General features: G+C 49.8%; 2 protein-coding genes across 2 annotated transcripts; both read right to left on the bottom strand.

Annotated features, from left to right (window-relative positions):
- Positions 1-245: 245 nt before the first annotated feature.
- Positions 246-1,955, bottom strand: LOC120692841 (xyloglucan galactosyltransferase KATAMARI1 homolog). The gene has a single exon (XM_039976237.1). It carries the CDS (start codon positions 1,649-1,651, stop codon positions 410-412), a length of 1,242 nt encoding a protein of 413 aa, XP_039832171.1. The 5' UTR covers positions 1,652-1,955; the 3' UTR covers positions 246-409.
- Positions 1,956-4,672: 2,717 nt separating this feature from the next.
- Positions 4,673-6,447, bottom strand: LOC120692237 (xyloglucan galactosyltransferase KATAMARI1 homolog). Its single transcript, XM_039975497.1, has 2 exons — positions 6,327-6,447; positions 4,673-6,194 (listed from the first exon to the last, which is right to left on the bottom strand). The coding sequence occupies exons 1-2, from the start codon at positions 6,360-6,362 to the stop codon at positions 4,710-4,712; spliced, it is 1,521 nt and encodes a 506-aa protein (XP_039831431.1). The 5' UTR covers positions 6,363-6,447; the 3' UTR covers positions 4,673-4,709.
- Between the last annotated feature and the right edge of the window lie 14,130 nt (positions 6,448-20,577).

Consider the following 20,577-nt stretch of genomic DNA (forward strand, 5'->3'; position numbering starts at 1 on the left):
ACTGAATCTTCAGTGCACGGGCCTGCGCTTCAGAGCGGCCAACATTGACAAAGGGGAGTTGAATATGCTTAACAAAGGGTTTAGGATTAATATGCCGCTCCTTGCATTGGTTACTTAAAAGAGAGCATATATGCTTATGGTTACAGCCCATATGCATATAATGATATTGACTCTTTTTGAGATGGAGGGAGTATATCCTACTAACAACTTGCTAACCCTTCTTAGCGAGGCGAACTCCCCAAAACTCGATGTTCAAAAATGTTGTATATCCAACCTTTCATATTAATACAACAGACCGTTCAGGCCGGCATCTTTTGCCTGCTGTAGTTTCTCAAAAACAAAACATTTTCGTGTACTGATTTGTCTGTCCAGCATTTCCTTCTTTTTTTCCCCCTCACACCAGCAGAGTTCACGATCCTTCAATCCATTGTTTAAGCCTCGTCATTATTCTTGAAACGACGGATTTAGGCCGGAACCTCGACTCTGTCGAGGCGTACAGGTACGGTGGGTCCTCGCTGACTGGCCGGCCACTGTCCACGTACTCACCTTTCTTGATCCGCGCCACCGTGTCGAGGACCCCCTCGACGGCGATGTCGACGGCGTCCTTGATAGTCTCCAACCTCGATCTGGGGTCGGCGTACAGAACCCTCGGGATGAGCTTGATCACCTCCTCCCGCATCCGCTCCACCGTGGCCGGAGGGATCGCCCGGAGCACGGCCTCGATGCTCACGTTGCGCAGCCGAACGTCGGCGACCGGGATATACACCGAGTAGTTGAGGTGGTCCTCGGGGAGGTGCCACCGGTACTGCTTGTACGCCGTCGCCGTGTGGAAGAACACCGGGATGCAGACGGCAACCATGGAGTCGAACACTGACCGCCGCGTGCACGAGTCCCCCGGCGGCTGCAGGCAGAAGCTTGTCTTCTGGAACAGCCGCATGATGTCGCCGGGGGCGTGGCACTGGGGGCTGCCGGGGGAGCGCGCGCACCCCAGCATGGCGCAAGCGCTGGACGCCTTGCACTGCGCGATGACGTGATCCCGGACCCGGATGTTCACCGGAGTGTCCGGCCGCGGCGCGCCCACGAACGCCATGAGCCACGCCCGCCGCTGGCCGCGCACCTGGTCCTGCCACCGGAGCACGTCGGCGTCCGACCTGGGGTGGAAGTAGGTCGGGTACGGCACGGAATAGTCGCTGCCGTGCAGCAACGTGGACTCCAGCACGAGCACCGACATGTTCCGGCCGGCCGGCATGGCGAGGAGGTCGTTGCCCCAGTCCGGGTCGACGTTGTTGCTCCTCCGGAAGTCACACCCCGTCCGCCCGGCGACGAGGAAGTGGTCGCGTCCCCACATCTGCCGCCACTGTGGCCGCGCCATGAGCCACTGCGCCAGGTCCACGAACGTCGCGTCCCTGGTGGCATTGTCGTAGCCCCAGTGGTAGCGGGCGAAGTCGAAGCCGGCGTAGAACGGGACGAACACGGCGTTCGCCATCGCCGAGTGGTTGGTCAGGCACTTGTACTGCTTCATCCGGTTGTGGAAGATGGCGTCAAGCGCGAACTGGTGCGTGCCGTACCACCCGGCCTCGCTGGTGATGACGCCGTCGGCACGGTCGACGAGTGGCCGGCCGAGGCCGGCGTTGCTGATGACCCCGCACATGTCCCCCCAGTGGTCTTCGTACTTGCGGCAGTCGCGGATGATGTCGGCGTTGAAGCGCGGCGGCAGGTCGTGCACGTAGACGTAGCGCCCCCGGCACGGGTCGGCGCTGTCTGCCCCATCACTCACATCCACTACCTCCACCGCGGCGCTGAGCACGGAGAATTGCACGTACAGGAACAAGGTCCATGCTATCACGGCGAGGATGGCGAGGAGCTGCAGCGGCGGCAGCGCGTTCGCCGCGGCCTTCTCCGCTCCCTTCGCTCCGCCGGCCCGGCGCCACTGAGCACCGCCGCCTTTCGCTGCAGATTTGGACAGCTGCCGGATCAAGAAGCACCAACACCATCAGAAATGGCTATCAGGCAAGATCGGAGGATGGAAATCTATGCGTGTCTCACCAGTTGTGCGATGAAGTTGGCCACGCCCACGCTTAGCTGCATGTCTGAGTGTAGCTACTAGAATCAGGCACAGTACACTTAGCAACGCATTGGACTGTATGATCAATTTGAGAGAAAGGGAGGAGCCGAGGAAGACGAAGGCTGCAGTCTGTACAGAGACACGCAGAGCGAAGGATGAATATGATGTACTCTATGGAAAGCCTACACCCGTGCTGGAGTTTCTGGAACTGGAATTCAACGGGAATACCAATACAGATCGGCCCGCACTTCGGAGCAGCGTTGACAGCGGTGTGGCATTAATGCACGACTGTTTAAGGGTTAAATTATCGCCAGTTTGTTCCTTCTTGTTTGGTTATTATTTTTAATAATTGATTGGCTTGTACTCCCCCGTGGATTCCTGCACAGAATAGGCCCACTGGTATGCTAGTTTCGCGTTAGGGATCGTTGACCGACTTTCTCGACCATTTTATGAACAGAGATCTACTTGCAGGCTCTCGAAGTTTCATTTTTCAAAACGATTTTTTTTTAAAAAAGCACAGGTATAGCCATCTATATACTCATACAAATACACGTATACAATCATACCCCTATAATTACATCAGAGAGACAGACTGAGTCAGATTATTCCGAAAATTGATGAAGTCACCACAAGTATCTTGCTATTCATTAATTAGTAGAATAAATGCAGAAGATGAGCACACATGCCGGATTGAGAACTAGAAATGTTCCACCACGAGAAACCCAAACTTGCCATTTGATATTACACGGTTAAATGCAGTACTACATTATAAAGTCCAGTTTGCTTAGAAAAATACTCCATCTCATAATGTGTGTCTGTGTGTGGTTTGTAGACTAGTTCGTAGATAAAGAAAAGAGTACATCATGACCCCTCAATTTGGAACCCAGAACTCAGCTGAACACAACTTGTCAATATGTAAAACCGCGGATCAAAATATGTCGTCGTCATGAGTAATTTAGATACCCAACTAGTGTGTAAAAGAGTAGTGAACAAATGTCGCAAATTGATTTGACTATCCAGCATTTCTCTTTGTTGTGTTTTTATGTCACCAGCAGGATTACTGATGTCATTTCATCCACACCATTATAACATTTTATAATAAAGAGTAAAATATGAATTTTTCATAGGGAGTTAGAACTGTTCAAGGCCACTCTCCCGCAACCCCCTCCCCACCGACGCCCCCTGTGGGCGGCGGCCCGCGGCTGCGCCGAAGTCGGCCAGCCGCCCTCCTCCCTCAGCCCTAATCTCTCCCTCAACTCAGGTACCGTGGTCGCCCCTTTTCCTCCGTTGGGGTCGCCGGTGGCCGGATCGGCCTGTCCCATCGCCGGATCGCGCCTCTTTGGGCTGGATCTGGCGTGGCGCGGCGCTCCTCCGCCCGGTGGTGCCGGCGCAGCCCCGCCTCCTCTGCCATTGCTTGCATGTTCGGAGGAGATCCTACCGCGGGGCTAGCCGGCGCGGGCCCTTGGCTTCGCGCGGCCTGCAGGTCGTGGGTGGCCCGCCACCGCCTGGGCTGCCGTGGCTTTGGTGGCTCTTCGGCGACCGTGGCTCTGGTGGCCTTCTGTTGCCGTGGCGTTCGGCTTGGTGGGGCCGGTGGGCTTCCTCGCCTCCATTTCGCTCGCTTCGCTTGGCTTCCTTGGCGTCGCATTCTCAGAGGGAAGGATGGGGGTGCAGGCGAAAGCCATGCCCGCTTGCATTGTTGGTCAATGACGACGACGCTCTCGGGCGCCGCTTACCTAGTTGAAGGCGTCACCCATTCCTCCCTTCTTCCCTCCTCTCTGGTGAGCTTTTTAGGTGAAAATCTTGACCTTATGGTCTGGCAATGGTGGCGCCAGTGGCGTCACTTCCTCCTTGGAGGCTTTGCTGTCAGCGCTCTGCCGGCTTTGGAGCCATGGGGTGCCTACCCTACCCACCTTGTTCTCGCGTCGTGGGTTGCCACTGTCGTCGGACCCTCTAATCCTGCCTTCGCTTCATCTTCCTCGCCATCACTCTTGGTTGCTCAGGTCGCTTCAGTCTGGCGGATGCTTTGCCGCCTTGCTGGTTGAAGTTCGTGTGTTGGATGCTTTGCCATCTCTTCTTTGAACTGATCGTGCCTTCTGGTGGATGCTTTGCCACCTCTCTCGGTTTGGGCGGATGCTTTGCCGCCTTGGTTCCTATTCTCCTTTAGCGGATGCTTGGCCGCTGGGGATCTTACTGCTGTGCCGGTGACTGTGCAATCTTGGTGTTGTGGCTTTCCTTCATGCAGGTTCGGTTGTATCAGTGGTGCGGGTTCCCCTTGGTTTGTGGGTTGAGCGCGTTGTCCTCCCCGTGTTGCTTGCTATTGTCTATATCTTTATTGTGTTTTCTCGCTTGTGTGTGTTTCTTCAGTGTTTCTCTGTTTTTAGTCCTTTGTGCTCTTGTGTCGGTCAATCTTTACTTGGCCGTATCAAGATTGTGTCTGTAACTGTTTTCTTCCTATTGAAAAACGTGCTCAGGCTAGGTCGCGAAATAAGAGAGTAAAGTACACTTAGGGGGTCGCTTATATGGACTCCGGGTTCTCATTTGGGATGAACAACCTATTTTAAGGACCAAGATGTTTACTTTATTTAAGAGTTCAAGAAAACATACAGGAGAATGTGAAAAAAATTTCAAGGACCCTGAGCGAGCTTTACTCTTTTGAAACGCTGGATTTGGGTCGGAACGCCGACTCCGTCGACATGTACAGGTTCGGCGGGTCCTCGCTGACCGGCCGACCACTGCCCACGAACTCACCTTTCTTGATCCGCTCCACCTTGTCGAGGATGCACTCAACGGCGACGTCGAACGCGTCCTTGATTGTCTCCAGCCTCGACCTGGGGTCGGCGTATATCACCGTCGGGATGAGCTTGATCACCTCCTCCCGCAGCCGCACCACCATGGCCGGAGGGATCGACCGGAGCACGGCCTCGATGCTCACGTTGCGCTGCTGGACGTCGGTGTCCGGGATGTACACGGAGTAGCTGAGGTGGTCCTTGGGGAGGTGCCACCGGTACTGCTTGTACGCCGACGCCGTGTGGAAGAACACCGGGATGCAGCCGGCCACCATGGCGTCGAACACCGAGCGCCGCGTCCAGGAGTCCCCGGGTGGCTGCAGGCAGAAGCTGGCCTTCTGCAAGAGCCGCATGATGGTGGCTGGGGTGTGGGTGTGACACTGCGCGCTGCCGGCGCCGGGAGATCGCGCGCACCCCAGCATGGCGCAGGCGTTGGAAGCCTTGCACTGCGCGATGACGTGATCCCGTACCTGGGTGCTCACCGGAGTGTCCCGCCGCGTCGCGCCGACGAACGCCATGAGCCACGTCCGCCGCTGGCCTTGCACCCTGTCCTGCCACCGGAGCACGCCGGCGTCCGACCTGGGGTGGAAGTAGGTCGGGTACGGCACGGAGTAGTCGCTGCCATGTTGCAGCGTGGACTCCAGCACGAGCACCGACATGTTCCGGGCGGCCGGCATGCCGAGGAGGTCGTTGCCCCGGCCCGGGCCGACGTTGCTGCTCCTACGGAAGTCAGAGCCTGTCCGCCCGGCGACGAGGAAGTGGTCGCGCCCCCACATGCGCCACGCCCACTGCGGCTGCCCCGTAACCCACACCATCAGCTCCTTGGACGTGGCGGCGCTGCCGTGGTGGCGGGCGAAGTCGAAGCCGGCGTAGAACGGCACGAATATGGCGGCGGCCATGACGGAGCGGTTGGTCAGGCACTCGTACTGCTTCATCCGGTTATGGAAGATGACGTCCAGGGCGAACTGGTTCGTGCCGTACCAACCGCCTTCGCCCGTGAAGACGCCGTCCGTGCGGTCGTCTAGCGGCGGGCCGAGGCCGGCGTTGCCCAGGGAGGCGCACAAGCCCCCCCAGTGGTCTCCAGTCTTGTCGCAGTCGCGGATGATGTCGGCGTTGAAGTGTGGAGGCAGGTTGTACATGAAGATGTACCGGCCCCGGCACGGGTCGTCGGCGCCGCCATTCCCGCGGCTCACCTGCACCGTGTCGCTAAGCCCGGGGAAGTGGAGGTAGAGGAAGAAGGTCCACGCGATCACGGCGAGGGCGGCAAGGAGGCGAGCCTTTCCCTTCGCTCCGGCGGTCCGGCGCGTCCGAGCACCGACTCCGGCTTTCCGCGCCGTTTTGGTCTGCTATCGAATCAAGAAACCACGAAATGACAACATCAGGCAGGAGTAAGTATCATGAGAACGACAGAACTCGAAGAGGAAGAAAGTCGAGGCAAGTTTGGACCGTGGAAATGGCATGGATATGTGCTTCACCTGTTGTCCGATCGAGCTGGCTGCGCTCAGTTGCATGTTGGAGTGTAGCTAGAACAGTGCACAGATCGAGTGGTCAGACACGAGAGGACAGAGGAGGATTGGAGGAAGACGAAGGCTGCAGTCTGTGCAGAGAGTAGGGGCAGAGAGTATAATGAAGTCAATCTGCACAAACGGTCGGCATCAATCTCATCGTTTGTTTTATACTTTCGGATTAATGAAGTACCCAGTGGTTTATTATCTTAAGTAGCATCGTGTAGGAGCTGTGCTAGTAAATTAGTAGTAATTAACATCGATACTGTATGATCCGGTCAATGGAGACAGGAGAGTTGTATGCACACTCGAGGTCGGGGAGTCCGTTTCTTGTTGTTGGGCATGTTAAATTTTTGTGAAAAAACATTTTGTAAAGTGTTCAACGGTCTCGATGCAGGCCATGACTTGGCGCCATGCATTGGGTGCGTTGCTTTTCGCGAGGCGTGCATGGTGCTAGACTTCTAGGTCGTCAGATGACCGGGTCGGTCCTCTGGTCTGGTCAAAGAAAAAGGGAATTATTGCAGAACCTTTTAGGAGTAGTATTACACAACATAACAGTTCCTGCTTAAGTTTGGTCAAGTTAGAAAACAGTAATAATACCATCTACCGAACCAAAATAAGTAAATTAATTATGAAAATATTCCACCATGAATCAGAATAATCTTATTTGATATTACAAACATTCTTTTTCTAGGTTGAATCTAGAATGATTTGTGTCGGTGCTCCGCATCACCAGCTAGTAAATTTGTGTGCGCGTCACTACTTCGGATGATAATGCAAGAATTCGACATAAGGGTTTATACTGGTTCGAGCGGAACGTCCCTACGTCCAGTTCGAGCACTCGTACTCTTGCACTCAAGTTTACAGTAGGGGTTACAAACGGACGAGAGAGGGAGAGGGCTTCCCAAGTCTCTGGTTGCGTGTGTGTGTGCATGTGTGTGTTCGGTTGATCGGATCCCTCTTGCATAGGGTACCTCCGCCCCTTTATAATCTCAGGGAGAACGGGGGGATACAAAAAGGATGAAAAAGTAAAAAGGAAAGAGCCGAGGGGGTCGGATGTTGTAGGGTTGAGATGGCGGACTAGAGGGGGTGAATAGTCTTTTCTAAAACTAATTACGCCGGCTAACCGAAACTTATGCGGAATTGAAACTATTCGCTTAGCCAAGACTTCACCCCTCTAACTATGACTCTAAGGCACTTCTAAAAAGATCCTACACAAAGCAAATGGAGTGCCAAGCTAGTGAGAGCTCTCCTAACAATTCTAATGCCAAGTCATACAAGTCTAAGCACTAGTACTTCATAAACCGGGGGAGCTCCTACACAATTCTAATGAGCAAAAGCACAAAGCCAAACCTAAGCTCACTAGGTGCTCAAGGACAAGGATACACAATCCAAATCCAAGAGCTCAACTTGCTTAGCTACACAATCTAAGCAAGAGCAGCTAATTAAGCTACACAAGCTAACTAGTTACACTAGGATCTCTACTTCTAGCTACACAAGCAAGAAGATGATTAGCAAGCTACACAAGCTAACTAATCACTAGAGAGCAACTACACAAGCACAAGATATAGATGAAAGTAAATACAAGACTTGTGATTTGGAGAATGCAAACCACCGAGAAGAGTAGACAAGATTGACACGGTGATTTTTATCCCGAGGTTCACTTGGTTGCCACCAAGCTAATCCCCGTTGAGACAAGCTCCAAGGTTGCCGCCGATCCTCTTGCTAGTGGTGACTCTCAAGTCACACTCTCCCACATGGAGTGCTCACACCGAGCTCTAGCACATGATCCGGCCGAACCACTTGTTGCTCTTCACGTCTCGCTCAACTAGAGTTGCTCTTCGCGGCTCCCGCGGGGTGAGCACAATACCCCTCACAATCTCTTCTCCGGAGCACCGCACAATCTTCTTGCGGGTTTCAACGGAGTCTCTTGCCACCAAGCCGTCTAGGAGGTGGCAACCTCCAAGAGTAACAAGCACACCGGCTTGCAACACGATCACCTAGTGCCACTCGATGCAATCTCTCAAAGCAATCGCACTAGAATCGCTCTCTCACTCGATCGGATGATTACTATCAAGTTAGAGTGAGTAGAGGGCTCTCAAGCACTCTCACACATGGACACCAAGTCCCCAAGGTGCTCAGCCACCTCAAATGGCCGGCCACACCCTCTATTTATAGAGGGAGGCCCCAAACTAGCCGTTACACTCAAAACCCGTGAAAACAGAGTTTTCGCGGACTGTCCGCCTCACAAAAACCGGACTGTTCGCCATTCAAACCCAACGGCTAGAACTGCAATGATTATGTGTCAGAGTCGACCGTTAGAGCCCCGGGCGGACTGTCTGCGCCCCTGGGGCGGACTGTCCGCGGTTCAAAACTTCGAACCAACCGATTTGCAAATGTCTCTGACTAAATCTGGAAGTGACCTGCGGACTGTCCGCTCCCCAGGGGCGGACTGTCCGCAGTTCAAAACGTGAGCGCACACAGAAACCGCAGTGTTTCTGTCCCAGAATTTTCAGTAGGAGGCGGACCGTCCGCCCCCAAGGACCGGACGGTCCGCAGTTCATTTTGGACACCCAAGACAGAACTACCAAGTTTCTGCGCCCGTTTCAGCTTTTAAAGGCGGACCGTCCGCCCCCATGGACCGGACGGTCCGCAGTTCATTTTGGACCACCAACAGAGCAAAAAACGGCTCTGTTAGAGCTCATCCGAGATAACGGCGGACTATCCGCCCCCCTTGAGCGGACCGTCCGCAGGTATATTTCCAGCAGAAATGTATCTCGGTAAATCGGCCATAACTCTTAGCTCCGATGTCCAAATTAGGTGATCTTGGACTCTATAGAAAGCTAATTCAGAGGGCTACACAACCCAACTGAATACTTGATCCAAAACACAATGGATTAAAGCAGTATTCCACTCCAAGAGACCACCTAATTTCCGGAGAAAACCAAAAAACCTTTCTTGCTTCCCAAAGTTGATCAACATCAACTCTAACTCTTTCTCCTTTGCAAATGTGCCAACACAACCACGTGAACAACACCATGTGCATGTGTGTTAGCATTTCACAATCATTTTCAAAGAACTTTCACTTGATCTCACCACGCCACTCGATCCTAGCAACATCGCAATGTTAGATCGCTCAAGTGGCACTAGATGACCGATATGCAAACTAGTTTGCCCCTCTTGATAGTACGGCCATCTATCCTAAATCCGGTCATGCACTTCTCTACACAACCTTTGACCGGTGAAATGAAATGCCCTACAAGTCATACCTTTGCCTTGCGCATTCCATTTCATCTTCCCAAATGTTGATGCCACACAAGCACCAAACTCCATCAAGCCTTTTGATCATCATCATGAGTCAACACTTGGCTTGATCTTTCTTAAATGATATGATCCACTCCATATCATTACATGACCTCTTTGGTCCATCGATCTTGACCTTGCTCGCTCTTCACCGTTGCCTTGGTCCATCGGCGCCAAATCTGGCCCAAGCTTCACCGCCTCGCGGTCCCTCGCTTCAAAGCCTTGACTTGCCCTTCTCCATTGCAACCGGTCCATCAAGCCAAGCCTTGTCTTGATCTTCTCCACTTTGGTCACATAACTCCATGTCATGTCTCATATGCAATGAGCTCCTCGATCACACTATATGAGCATAGCATCAACCTTTAGCCATTTCTCCTCCATGGCACACGTTGCTCATACTAGTGTCTTTGTGTGGACTAATCTCCTGTGTATCTCAACATAAACACTTATTAGTCCACCTAAGTTGTCACTCAATTACCAAAACTAAACAAGGGCCTTTCAGATGTGACCTGACCCTCCTCTCCCTTATCTTGTCAGCCCGGGTACGGTCCCTAGTCCTCTACTGTGGCAGAACCGCCTAAATTATCCCGGCTCAAGTGCGCAGGCCATCACCATAAAAGCAACATTAGCTCACACGCACTTCAAACGGAATAATTCTGGGTCTGTCGGGTAACGTCCCGATACAACCACCGGTTCTCGGATCGAACAAGCATACCCCGCACAAAGGCGAGTCCAGAGATATTACAACCAAAATTTTACAACACAGGCATAGTAATGATTACAAACCAGTTAAAAACTATTATTACAAAGCCAACTTAAGTAAAACAGTTATACAAACCATAAGTATAAAGATTTAGGGTTTAAACAGCGGAAGATGAAACACGACGACTACAACACGTCGCAAAATGGTACCAAGCTAGCCCAAGCAAGGTATCACTCGTCATGGTCATTGCCGGCCGAAGATGTATCCCACTCTACGGACCAGCCAGGAGGCAAAGAGCAGGGATAGGTCAAACTAGCGACCTGGTCCTCAAGACTCATACCTGAAAAAGGGTTTCAACAGCAAGGCTGAGTATTCTAATACTCAGCAAGACTTAACCGTCAACGGGTATAAGTAGCCCATTATAGCTAGACTATGCAAGGTTTGTGAGGTTCTGGTTTTCCTTTTTGCTAAAAAAGCAATAAAGAGTAGATCCTTACTTTCAAGTTTTAGCTTTCAAGATTCTAGTAGATTAATCATTCTATGTAAGCAACTACTATCCAATCATGGTAGAAAACTAAGCAAACATCAAGATTGACAAATAATATTGTTGCTCTTATTACTCTGTGTGGCAAAGGGATCAAGCAGTCTGATTTCATCGTGGGAGGCGGACGATTCTGAATCGAAATTCAACCTTGCAAGGCAAACCTAACACACACGTTTGGAACACCGTCGGGTCGTATCCAAACAACCGTTGACCTTTCTTTCCGGCTTGTGGATAGTGCCACTCTCCCCGACTACAGGGCTCCAAGGTCCACCCGTGCCCGGTCCACCCTTGTCGCTTGAAGTCGTAGTGTTGCGCAACATAAAATAAAACCTATCCCTAAGAGAGAGTGGGAGGTATATCCACTCCCCGGTCCAATCGGCTACTAGGCTTGCCGCGTACCATATTTACGGCATGTGGCTAGTACTTTCAAAAACTTAACCACCGCTACCACACACCGCGACCTTAGCAAGTTCATCAACACAGACGGGGTCTCACATAGGACATGATATCGAACACAACCCCGTCCGTCGTCCTTATATTGATAACAGAAAGTAAACAAGCAAATCCTATAAAGCTCGCGAGTGACAGGCAATCACTCGACTTTTTGGGGCTCGGGGTGGTCGGATTGGGGGTTCCCCGCGGCGAGGTGCGGCGGCGGCTTGGGTAGCTCGCCGGCGACCGTTCTGCGGCGGCGGATTGGGGTGGGGAAGATGCCTGGGAGATGCGCAGTACTCGTGTGGTGCTAATGGCGGGGTCTGTGGGGGCGGATCGGGTCTGAAATGGTGGGTTCGCGACGGCGGCTTGCTTGCCGGCGTTCAAGTAGATGGCGGCGGCGCTCTGGTGGCGATTGGGAGGAGAAGCCGGGCCTAGGAGCTTCCGTGGAGCGAGGCGAAGCTCGTGGTGCCTCGGGTTTGAGCCAGGTGAGGGTGGAAGGGGGTCGGCGGCGGCCGAGCGGAGCTCGCCGGCAACCACGGAGGGGGCAGCAGCGTTCTGGGGCTTTCGGAGCAGCGAGCGGGCAAAGGAGTGGGGGAAAAGAAGGCTGCGGTGCTCTGGGTTCTCAAGCGCGCGCGAATTGGAGGTCTGGGGTACTGCAGCGGGCTCGTCACCGCGGCGTTGAGGTGGCGGCGGCACGGCGGCTCTGGAAGCGGCGAGGGTGCGTGGCACGGCCTGGGAGCACCAGCGCGAGGAAGGAGGGCGGTGGGGCGGCTCCGGAGCGACGCGTAGGTGCCAGCGCGAAGCAAAGGCGAAGTCGGAGTTGGCCTGCGGCCGGTCCAGCGCGGCGGCGGGCGGCGTGGCGCTGTCGGCGGGAAACAGAGGAGCAGGCAGGCTAAGGAAGAAGACAGGGACCTAAACGCAATTTCCAAAAATTTTAGGGACCAAACTGTAAAGCCTTGATAACTATTAATCTAGGGCTCAAATGAAAAAGTGCCCAACATGAAAGTTGTTCAGTTTTTCAAGATCTACAACATTGATGTTGAGCAAAAATTTATTTGATCAAAGATTCAAGAGCTAAATTTGAAAACATAGAAGGGAATTTGAATTTAAAGGAAACTTGACTTTTTCAATGAAATTTCACTTCAAACTTGGGCTGATTTGAAAGGTTTCCTGCCAAGCAATAAATGTACTGAATTTTTGCAAAAGCACCCTCCACAAAAGCTATAATTGCACATCCTATTCAATTAAACTACAGAAAGGACCTTGCATAAAATCATAATTACACATAGAACCTTTTACATTTACAAAAAGATCCTTTTCCTGCAATGCAAGCATATGATGCATGATTTGGTTCTAATTACCCTAAATTGGCTATTTAAAAACCCGGGCCGTTACAGCCTACCCCCCTTAAAAAGAATCTCGTCCCGAGATTCCGAACGAAAAACTCTCAAGGGAAGAGGAGTAGACTAACCATCAAAGCCAACAGAACTAAGTCACAATAAAGAAGGTTGATGCTGACGATATGATCTTTTGTAGAATAGGATTGAGAACTTAGAGAAAGTTCAAGAAACAAGGTATGAATTTATGCGCGAGAGGAATTACTGTGCGATTGTGTGAACTAATCAATTGTTTTTCCACACTAAAGTCTCTATGATTTCATTCTTTGCAGCAAGAGTCGGTGGATAAAATATGAGATCACAATCACCAGCAAGTTGGCTGGAAAAGACTGGTGGACTATTCTAGTACTAACATATAGTAGGATTTTTGTAAAGAAGAGAGGACCTAAGTTCTGGTAGAATCAAGGTCTCAATCTGGTGGTGAATCTGGATAGAAAAGATATCAAGGTGAGTTTTTGCTCAATGACATTTGGCTCAAACTGTTGATTAAATTAAACATTATGATGTGAGATGCATATGCTCGATGACCATGAGAATGATGCATCTTCAAGATGTATGATTGCAATGCTGGTTAGTGACCCAGAAGGATATACCAAAACTCACAGTTTTTGTTGGCCGAATCAAAACCCCAAGTTAACACAATATTCAGGTCGCGAAAAATGGATTGTCGGGGTATTGCTTACACGTACCAAGATACTAGCGCGCTTCTAGTGGCACAAACGTATGGCTGCAGCACACACGAGGCCCTAGGTCCCGTCGCGGCACCATTGGTCAGTGACAGACACCAAGACAAGGTAAAAATATAGCAACCTAAATAATGTGCATGGCTAGAAAGAAAGACGGAGGGTTAGGTGATAAACGCAAAACCCTTCCCAGATGCATATGATGTTAATTGTAATTGAGCCCCATGATGCACATGTTTAAGTAATGGCCATGCAACAACCATGCTAGTAATGAGCCTGCGTGTTATTCTAGTATTCTTGATTGCCACTCTTCTTAGTTTTCAAGGAGAGTTACACGAGCAAGGAGGGTAATGAGATTTCCCTTTTGAATTGCAAAGTATGGGCTAGACTGTTTGAGAATAGAGAATATACCCGTCATACCCGGTGCACCTTCAAGAAGATCGGCAAGTGGGGTGCCTCCAACCCTTCCTTGTAAACTAGCCTGTCTCTTGCCCTTATTTTTGTTGTTCAGCATAGAATCTTGACCCCGTTTTGGTCGTCTAGGCTGGGAGCAGTGTCGAGCGAAGTGGTTAGGATTCCCACAATTGAAGCAACGTTTTATTTTGCCTGAACCACCACGTGGGATGAAGTCCGTGCAGGTAATTTCCCACCCAGTCAAGTCTATGTCGCTTGGGTCATGCTTGAGAGTTCGACGCTTTGCTTGTCGAGCCTTAAGTTCCATCGGAGGTCGCGATGGTGGTGTTAGGGAGTCTAAGTAAACATCCCTCATCTCCTTTATTCCTTCATTGAGCTCTTGAGATTCTGCAACCAGAGGTTGGGGGACATCATACCCTTCCCCTAGCTGGTGTTGTTGCTGTAGGAGTTGATAAATCTCTTGCTGTATCTGAGCAAGTTGCTGGAGTAGTTTGGTCTGAGTAGCCACGAGTTCAACCAGGTTGGACAGTAGTGGCTGTCCGCTATCACAAGCACTTCTCAACCCTGCAGGAGCATTGGGTGACCCTTGCACCATCTGCAATGCATAATTCTTTCATTAACTAGGGAAAACTTTAATAAAAGCTAGAGAACACGTTTTCGAACAAAACTTTCCACATGATCAACTATAGATCAGATCCCATACTAGGCCAATTAATTTTGTTTTTCCCCAGATACAAAAGAGAGGCAGATTTCTAGATGGATCTTCGGTGATTGAATAGACAGGGTTCTGGTGCTACGCTGCTAATCAGCAGAGATCAAAGAAGTGATTGGACTAAAAATATAGTCTCACAGATTCAATAGGCTAAAATTTGATGAGCACCCATGTCACAAAATTTGCAACATTTTTAGTATTCATCAAACAGCGTAGAAATGCACAAATAAAGAGATTTGGCAAGTAGAAAAGGATTAAGATCTTCCAAACTGGTAGTCCAGGTGGTACTGTTTCATCATTTGAGATTCTAAGGAATGAAAGGATCACTAGACATCAAGATGGGGCTTCGGATGAAGGCATGACTAAAAACCATCTTTTTCAACCAAGAAAGTCTAAGCATTTAACAAGCATGCTCCTAAAATCAAAATTTCACTCACTCATGTTTTAAGCACACTAACACTTATCTATGAGGATTCATACTAGAAATTCCTTACAAAGCTTATGTAACAACTTCACAGACTAGGAACCAAAGTAAACATCAACCAATATGCATGCACGTCCTAACCGTCCTCACAAGATAAACAATTGCCAACTATCGTTGGGCTTACGTGGTTAGCACGGTGGCATACATAAATACGGCTCTCCCTATATAACTAGTCGATACATTCTAACCGTTCTTAACTTATCGAATCGTGGTTAGTGTACCTGCAGAAGATTGACAAAACACATATATATCCAATGAACCTTTCATGCCAGCACTCATGAAAGCGTTCCCAAACATTACCGCTCACTATAGAAGCGGCAGCCATACAATTTCCGCCGTATGGCCAACGTTAACATACGCTACTTAGTGGCGTATTCACGAGTCCCTTTACTCCCAATATAGTCGACCGAGATCGGTATATTGGCAGCAGCTCAAGTAAGTCACTACTTGAGCGCAGCGTTCGGTTCGCATCGCCGACGGGAAGGTCAGACTCCCTCAGCTGACTGAGTACACTTTACCTCCAATATAGTCAACTAATCGTTGGTATATTGGGAGCACCTCAAGTAAGCCACTGCTTGAGGGCAGCGTTCGGCTCGCATCACCGACGGGAAGGTCAGACTCCCTCAGCTGACTGAGGATCCTTACCATCTTACCTCAACGTAGGTGCGTCGTTACAAGAATTAAGAGTTGCTTGTGAGTATGGTTTGACAAAATGTAAAGTGCTGGAAGTCAGATAATATAAACCATACAGAGATAACCACCTAGTAATTCCCATCAATTTCCTAGGACTTTACGTTCTATGCACAACTCTTAACGAATCCAACGTAGTTTTCCGAAATTCTTTATTGTTCCAATTTTATACAGAAAAAATGGTTTTCAAGGTTCCAACACCCCTGGTGTACGCTTGCAGCTCTGATACCAGCTGTGGCAGAACCGCCTAAATTATCCCGGCTCAAGTGCGCAGGCCATCACCATAAAAGCAACATTAGCTCACACGCACTTCAAACAGAATAATTCTGGGTCTGTCGGGTAACGTCCCGATACAACCACCGGTTCTCGGATCGAACAAGCATACCCCGCACGAAGGCGAGTCCAGAGATATTACAACCAAAATTTTACAACACAGGCATAGTAATGATTACAAACCAGTTAAAAACTATTATTACAAAGCCAACTTAAGTAAAACAGTTATACAAACCATAAGTATAAAGATTTAGGGTTTAAACAGCGGAAGATGAAACACGACGACTACAACACGTCGCAAAATGGTACCAAGCTAGCCCAAGCAAGGTATCACTCGTCATGGTCATTGCCGGCCGAAGACGTATCCCACTCTACGGACCAGCCAGGAGGCAAAGAGCAGGGATAGGTCAAACTAGCGACCTGGTCCTCAAGACTCATACCTGAAAAAGGGTTTCAACAGCAAGGCTGAGTATTCTAATACTCAGCAAGACTTAACCGTCAACGGGTATAAGTAGCCCATTATAGCTAGACTATGCAAGGTTTGTGAGGTTCTGGTTTTCCTTTTTGCTAAAAAAGCAATAAAGAGTAGATCCTTACTTTCAAGTTTTAGCTTTCAAGATTCTAGTAGATTAACCATTCTATGTAAGCAACTACTATCCAATCATGGTAGAAAACTAAGCAAACATCAAGATTGATAAATAATATTGTTGCTCTTATTACTCTGTGTGGCAAAGGGATCAAGCAGTCTCATTTCATCGTGGGAGGCGGACGATTCTGAATCAAAATTCAACCTTGCAAGGCAAACCTAACACACACGTTTGGAACACCGTCGGGTCGTATCCAAACAACCGTTGACCTTTCTTTCCGGCTTGTGGATAGTGCCACTCTCCCCGACTACAGGGCTCAAAGGTCCACCCGTGCCCGGTCCACCCTTGTCCCTTGAAGTCGTAGTGTTGCGCAACATAAAATAAAACCTATCCCTAAGAGAGAGTGGGAGGTATATCCACTCCCCGGTCCAATCGGCTACTAGGCTTGCCGCGTACCATATTTACGGCATGTGGCTAGTACTTTCAAAAACTTAACCACCACTACCACACACCGCGACCTTAGCAAGTTCATCAACACAGACGGGTCTCACATAGGACATGATATCGAACACAACCCCGTCCGTCGTCCTTATATTGATAACAGAAAGTAAACAAGCAAATCCTATAAAGCTCGCGAGTGACAGGCAATCACTCGACTTTTACCGGTCCTATAAGCTTAGCAAGTAGTCGAACTCAGGTCTAGTGTTCAGTACATAGGTTCCTAGGATCATGCATCTAGGGTTTCAATTCAACTCCTATGAACTGTAAATGCACAAGTAAAATAATACAGTAAATGATATTAATTTGAAGTATAGGTTATGTCCGGGGCTTGCCTTCTCGGTAGTTGCTAACTATTTCAGCTCTAGGCTCTTCCGAACATTGGTTCGGGGCTTCAGTTAGTTCAGCAGTGTTCGCTTGAGCTTCAAGATCACCTCCGACAGATTCCGGGATCAGCTCGTACGTCCCGTCCGATAAGGCAGTCGTGTCTATATGTAATGCAAGAACAACATTATAAACAAACATGGGCAATCGTTTATAGAGTAGTTAAATAACAAATTTAACTACACAAGGCATCATGATCAACAGCACAAAAGAAGTTAACTAACTTCATTAACAAGTGGGGGTTGATTCCCATAGCACTTAACTCAAGGTTTGCTAAATAAATAAACACCTTAGATCACAAATAGAAATAAATCTAGCAAAAATTACCCTAAACAGAACATGAATAGACTAAGCTACCCTACAAAAATCATGCCAAGACATGTAGCCATTTAATCACAATAAATCATTCATGCAGATAACACCTAGAGCAAGATTGAATTACACAGACTAAAATATAGCACAGTAGAAGCTCAAAATTTAACAGGAGATCTACACAGTGAGGATCTAGCTACTGTGAATTTTTCATGATTTTAACTACACATAATTAATTCTGAGAAAATAAACAAAACAGACATAAGTTTAGCAAGATTAAATTTTATCTCCTGTTCTAGTCATGAACTGAAGCTCAAACTTCCTAGACAAGCTAAGATACTCCAGAGGAACACTCAGGAATAAATTCAGGATTTATCAAGAACAGAAACTATTTATCATAAATAAAGTCTAATAAACAAGGATTAAATCAAATAAATAGCTACACAAGAGAACTAATCATGAAATTTTTATAGCAAAGCTAGTGTTACACAAGTAAACTTCCATAAAAGTTTCACTACAAGACATGGCTTTATGCAGTAGTTAAGAAAAAGATGAAAACAACTAACATTTATGTACTAGAAACACAAATCAAAATCTACAGCAAAAACTTGCAATCAAAGCCTAACATATTATGGTTGTACTGCATAGAGCTCTTCAAGAGGATTCCAAAACATCAAGATTTTCTATTTTAGGAATTTTCTACGAATTGATATTGAATTTCAAAGATCACTGAAAACCATTGCAAACAAGTCCCTAAGGCACTATTGCAATGAGTCTTGGGCTATGCATAAAACCCCCCGGGTTATCTTGAATTTGAACCCGAGGTCCCTGGCCGTGGGGAAAAGGAACAGAGGGAGGATGGCCGGCCTTTACCGGCGCCTCGGCTCACCGGCGGCGAGGTCTGGGTTGGGGGAAACGAAGAAGAGGCCGAGACGAAACCCAAAGGTGGTCTTTTTGGGGCTCGGGGTGGTCGGATTGGGGGTTCCCCGCGGCGAGGTGCGGCGGCGGCTTGGGTAGCTCGCCGGCGACCGTTCTGCGGCGGCGGATTGGGGTGGGGAAGATGCCTGGGAGATGCGCAGTACTCGTGTGGTGCTAATGGCGGGGTCTGTGGGGGCGGATTGGGTCTGAAATGGTGGGTTCGCAACGGCGGCTTGCTTGCCGGCGTTCAAGTAGATGGCGGCGGCGCTCTGGTGGCGATTGGGAGGAGAAGCCGGGCCTAGGAGCTTCAGTGGAGCGAGGCGAAGCTCGTGGTGCCTCGGGTTTGAGCCAGGTGAGGGTGGAAGGGGGTCGGCGGCCGAGCGGAGCTCGCCGGCAACCACGGAGGGGGCAGCAGCGTTCTGGGGCTTTCGGAGCAGCGAGCGGGCAAAGGAGTGGGGGAAAAGAAGGCTGTGGTGCTCTGGGTTCTCAAGCGCGCACGAATTGGAGGTCTGGGGTACTGCAGCGGGCTCGCCACCGCGGCGTTGAGGTGGCGGCGGCACGGCGGCTCTGGAAGCGGCGAGGGTGCGTGGCATGGCCTGGGAGCACCAGCGCGAGGAAGGAGGGCGGTGGGGCGGCTCCGGAGCGACGCGTAGGTGCCAGCGCGAAGCAAAGGCGAAGTCGGAGTTGGCCTGCGGCCGGTCCAGCGCGGCGGCGGGAAACAGAGGAGCAGGCAGGCTAAGGAAGAAGACAGGGACCTAAACGCAATTTCCAAAAATTTTAGGGACCAAACTATAAAGCCTTGATAACTATTAATCTAGGGCTCAAATGAAAAAGTGCCCAACATGAAAGTTGTTCAGTTTTTCAAGATCTACAACATTGATGTTGAGCAAAAATTTATTTGATTAAAGATTCAAGAGCTAAATTTGAAAACATAGAAGGGAATTTGAATTTAAAGGAAACTTGACTTTTTCAATGAAATTTCACTTCAAACTTGGGCTGATTTGAAAGGTTTCCTGCCAAGCAATAAATGTACTGAATTTTTGCAAAAGCACCCTCCACAAAAGCTATAATTGCACATCCTATTCAATTAAACTACAGAAAGGACCTTGCATAAAATCATAATTACACATAGAACCTTTTACATTTACAAAAAGATCCTTTTCCTGCAATTCAAGCATATGATGCATGATTTGGTTCTAATTACCCTAAATTGGCTATTTAAAAACCCGGGCCGTTACATCTACTGTCTTCGGTGGCAGTCATCCTTCCCTGTTTTCCGCCCTTAGCGATCATGACGGATGGGAGAAGCCTTGGCATGCCGTAGGTGTCGTCCCATCGCCGGGACAGGTGTCAGTAGGCGCTTCGCTGATAACGCCGACGTTGGCGGAGATGGCTGTCCTTCCCCTCTGTCCCTGAGAACAGTCTCCTCGTCCTTAGAGCTAACTTCAAGGGGAGTGGTCATGTATCATCCCATCGGTGAGGTGCTATCACGTCAGGGTCCTGTCGCGACTGCCCGGGCTCGTGCTGAGGCATGGGTGAGTGGTCACATCAGCCCACGCGGGTCTCCCCTTGACTAATGATAGTCTTCGTACTGTGGAGCGGTTGGGCTGCCACGTGGTCTCGTACCTTCCCCTTCCGCGGGAATCAGACAGAGCGATATTTTCTCGCAGGGATCGGGCGAGGCAGAAGCCTCCCCGCGGGGCCGTCCTGAGGGAGGCATTCCCTCAGGGGTCGGGTGAGGCGGAGGTGGCTGGTGGTGGATCGTCCCGACTCGTCTTAGGCCGTGCTTAACTTAATCCTCTCGGGAGTTTATCATTTAATGATGGTTTAGAGGGTACCCTGTTGGGAAGAAGACTCCGCCAAGCAGTAGAGAAGGAGAAGGCA

The sequence above is a fragment of the Panicum virgatum genome, chromosome 9N (assembly GCF_016808335.1).
Source record: "Panicum virgatum strain AP13 chromosome 9N, P.virgatum_v5, whole genome shotgun sequence".
Classification (NCBI taxonomy): domain Eukaryota; kingdom Viridiplantae; phylum Streptophyta; class Magnoliopsida; order Poales; family Poaceae; genus Panicum; species Panicum virgatum.

Excerpts from the sequence above, each read along its gene's own strand:
- LOC120692237 (XM_039975497.1), bottom strand. The coding sequence starts at position 6,362 with ATGCAACTGAGCGCAGCCAGCTCGATCGGACAACAG. Across the intron at positions 6,195-6,326 it reads CCAGCTCGATCGGACAACAG|ACCAAAACGGCGCGGAAAGC; the intron begins GTGAAGCACATA and ends ATTCGATAGCAG.
- LOC120692841 (XM_039976237.1), bottom strand. The coding sequence starts at position 1,651 with ATGTGCGGGGTCATCAGCAACGCCGGCCTCGGCCGGCCACTCGTCGAC.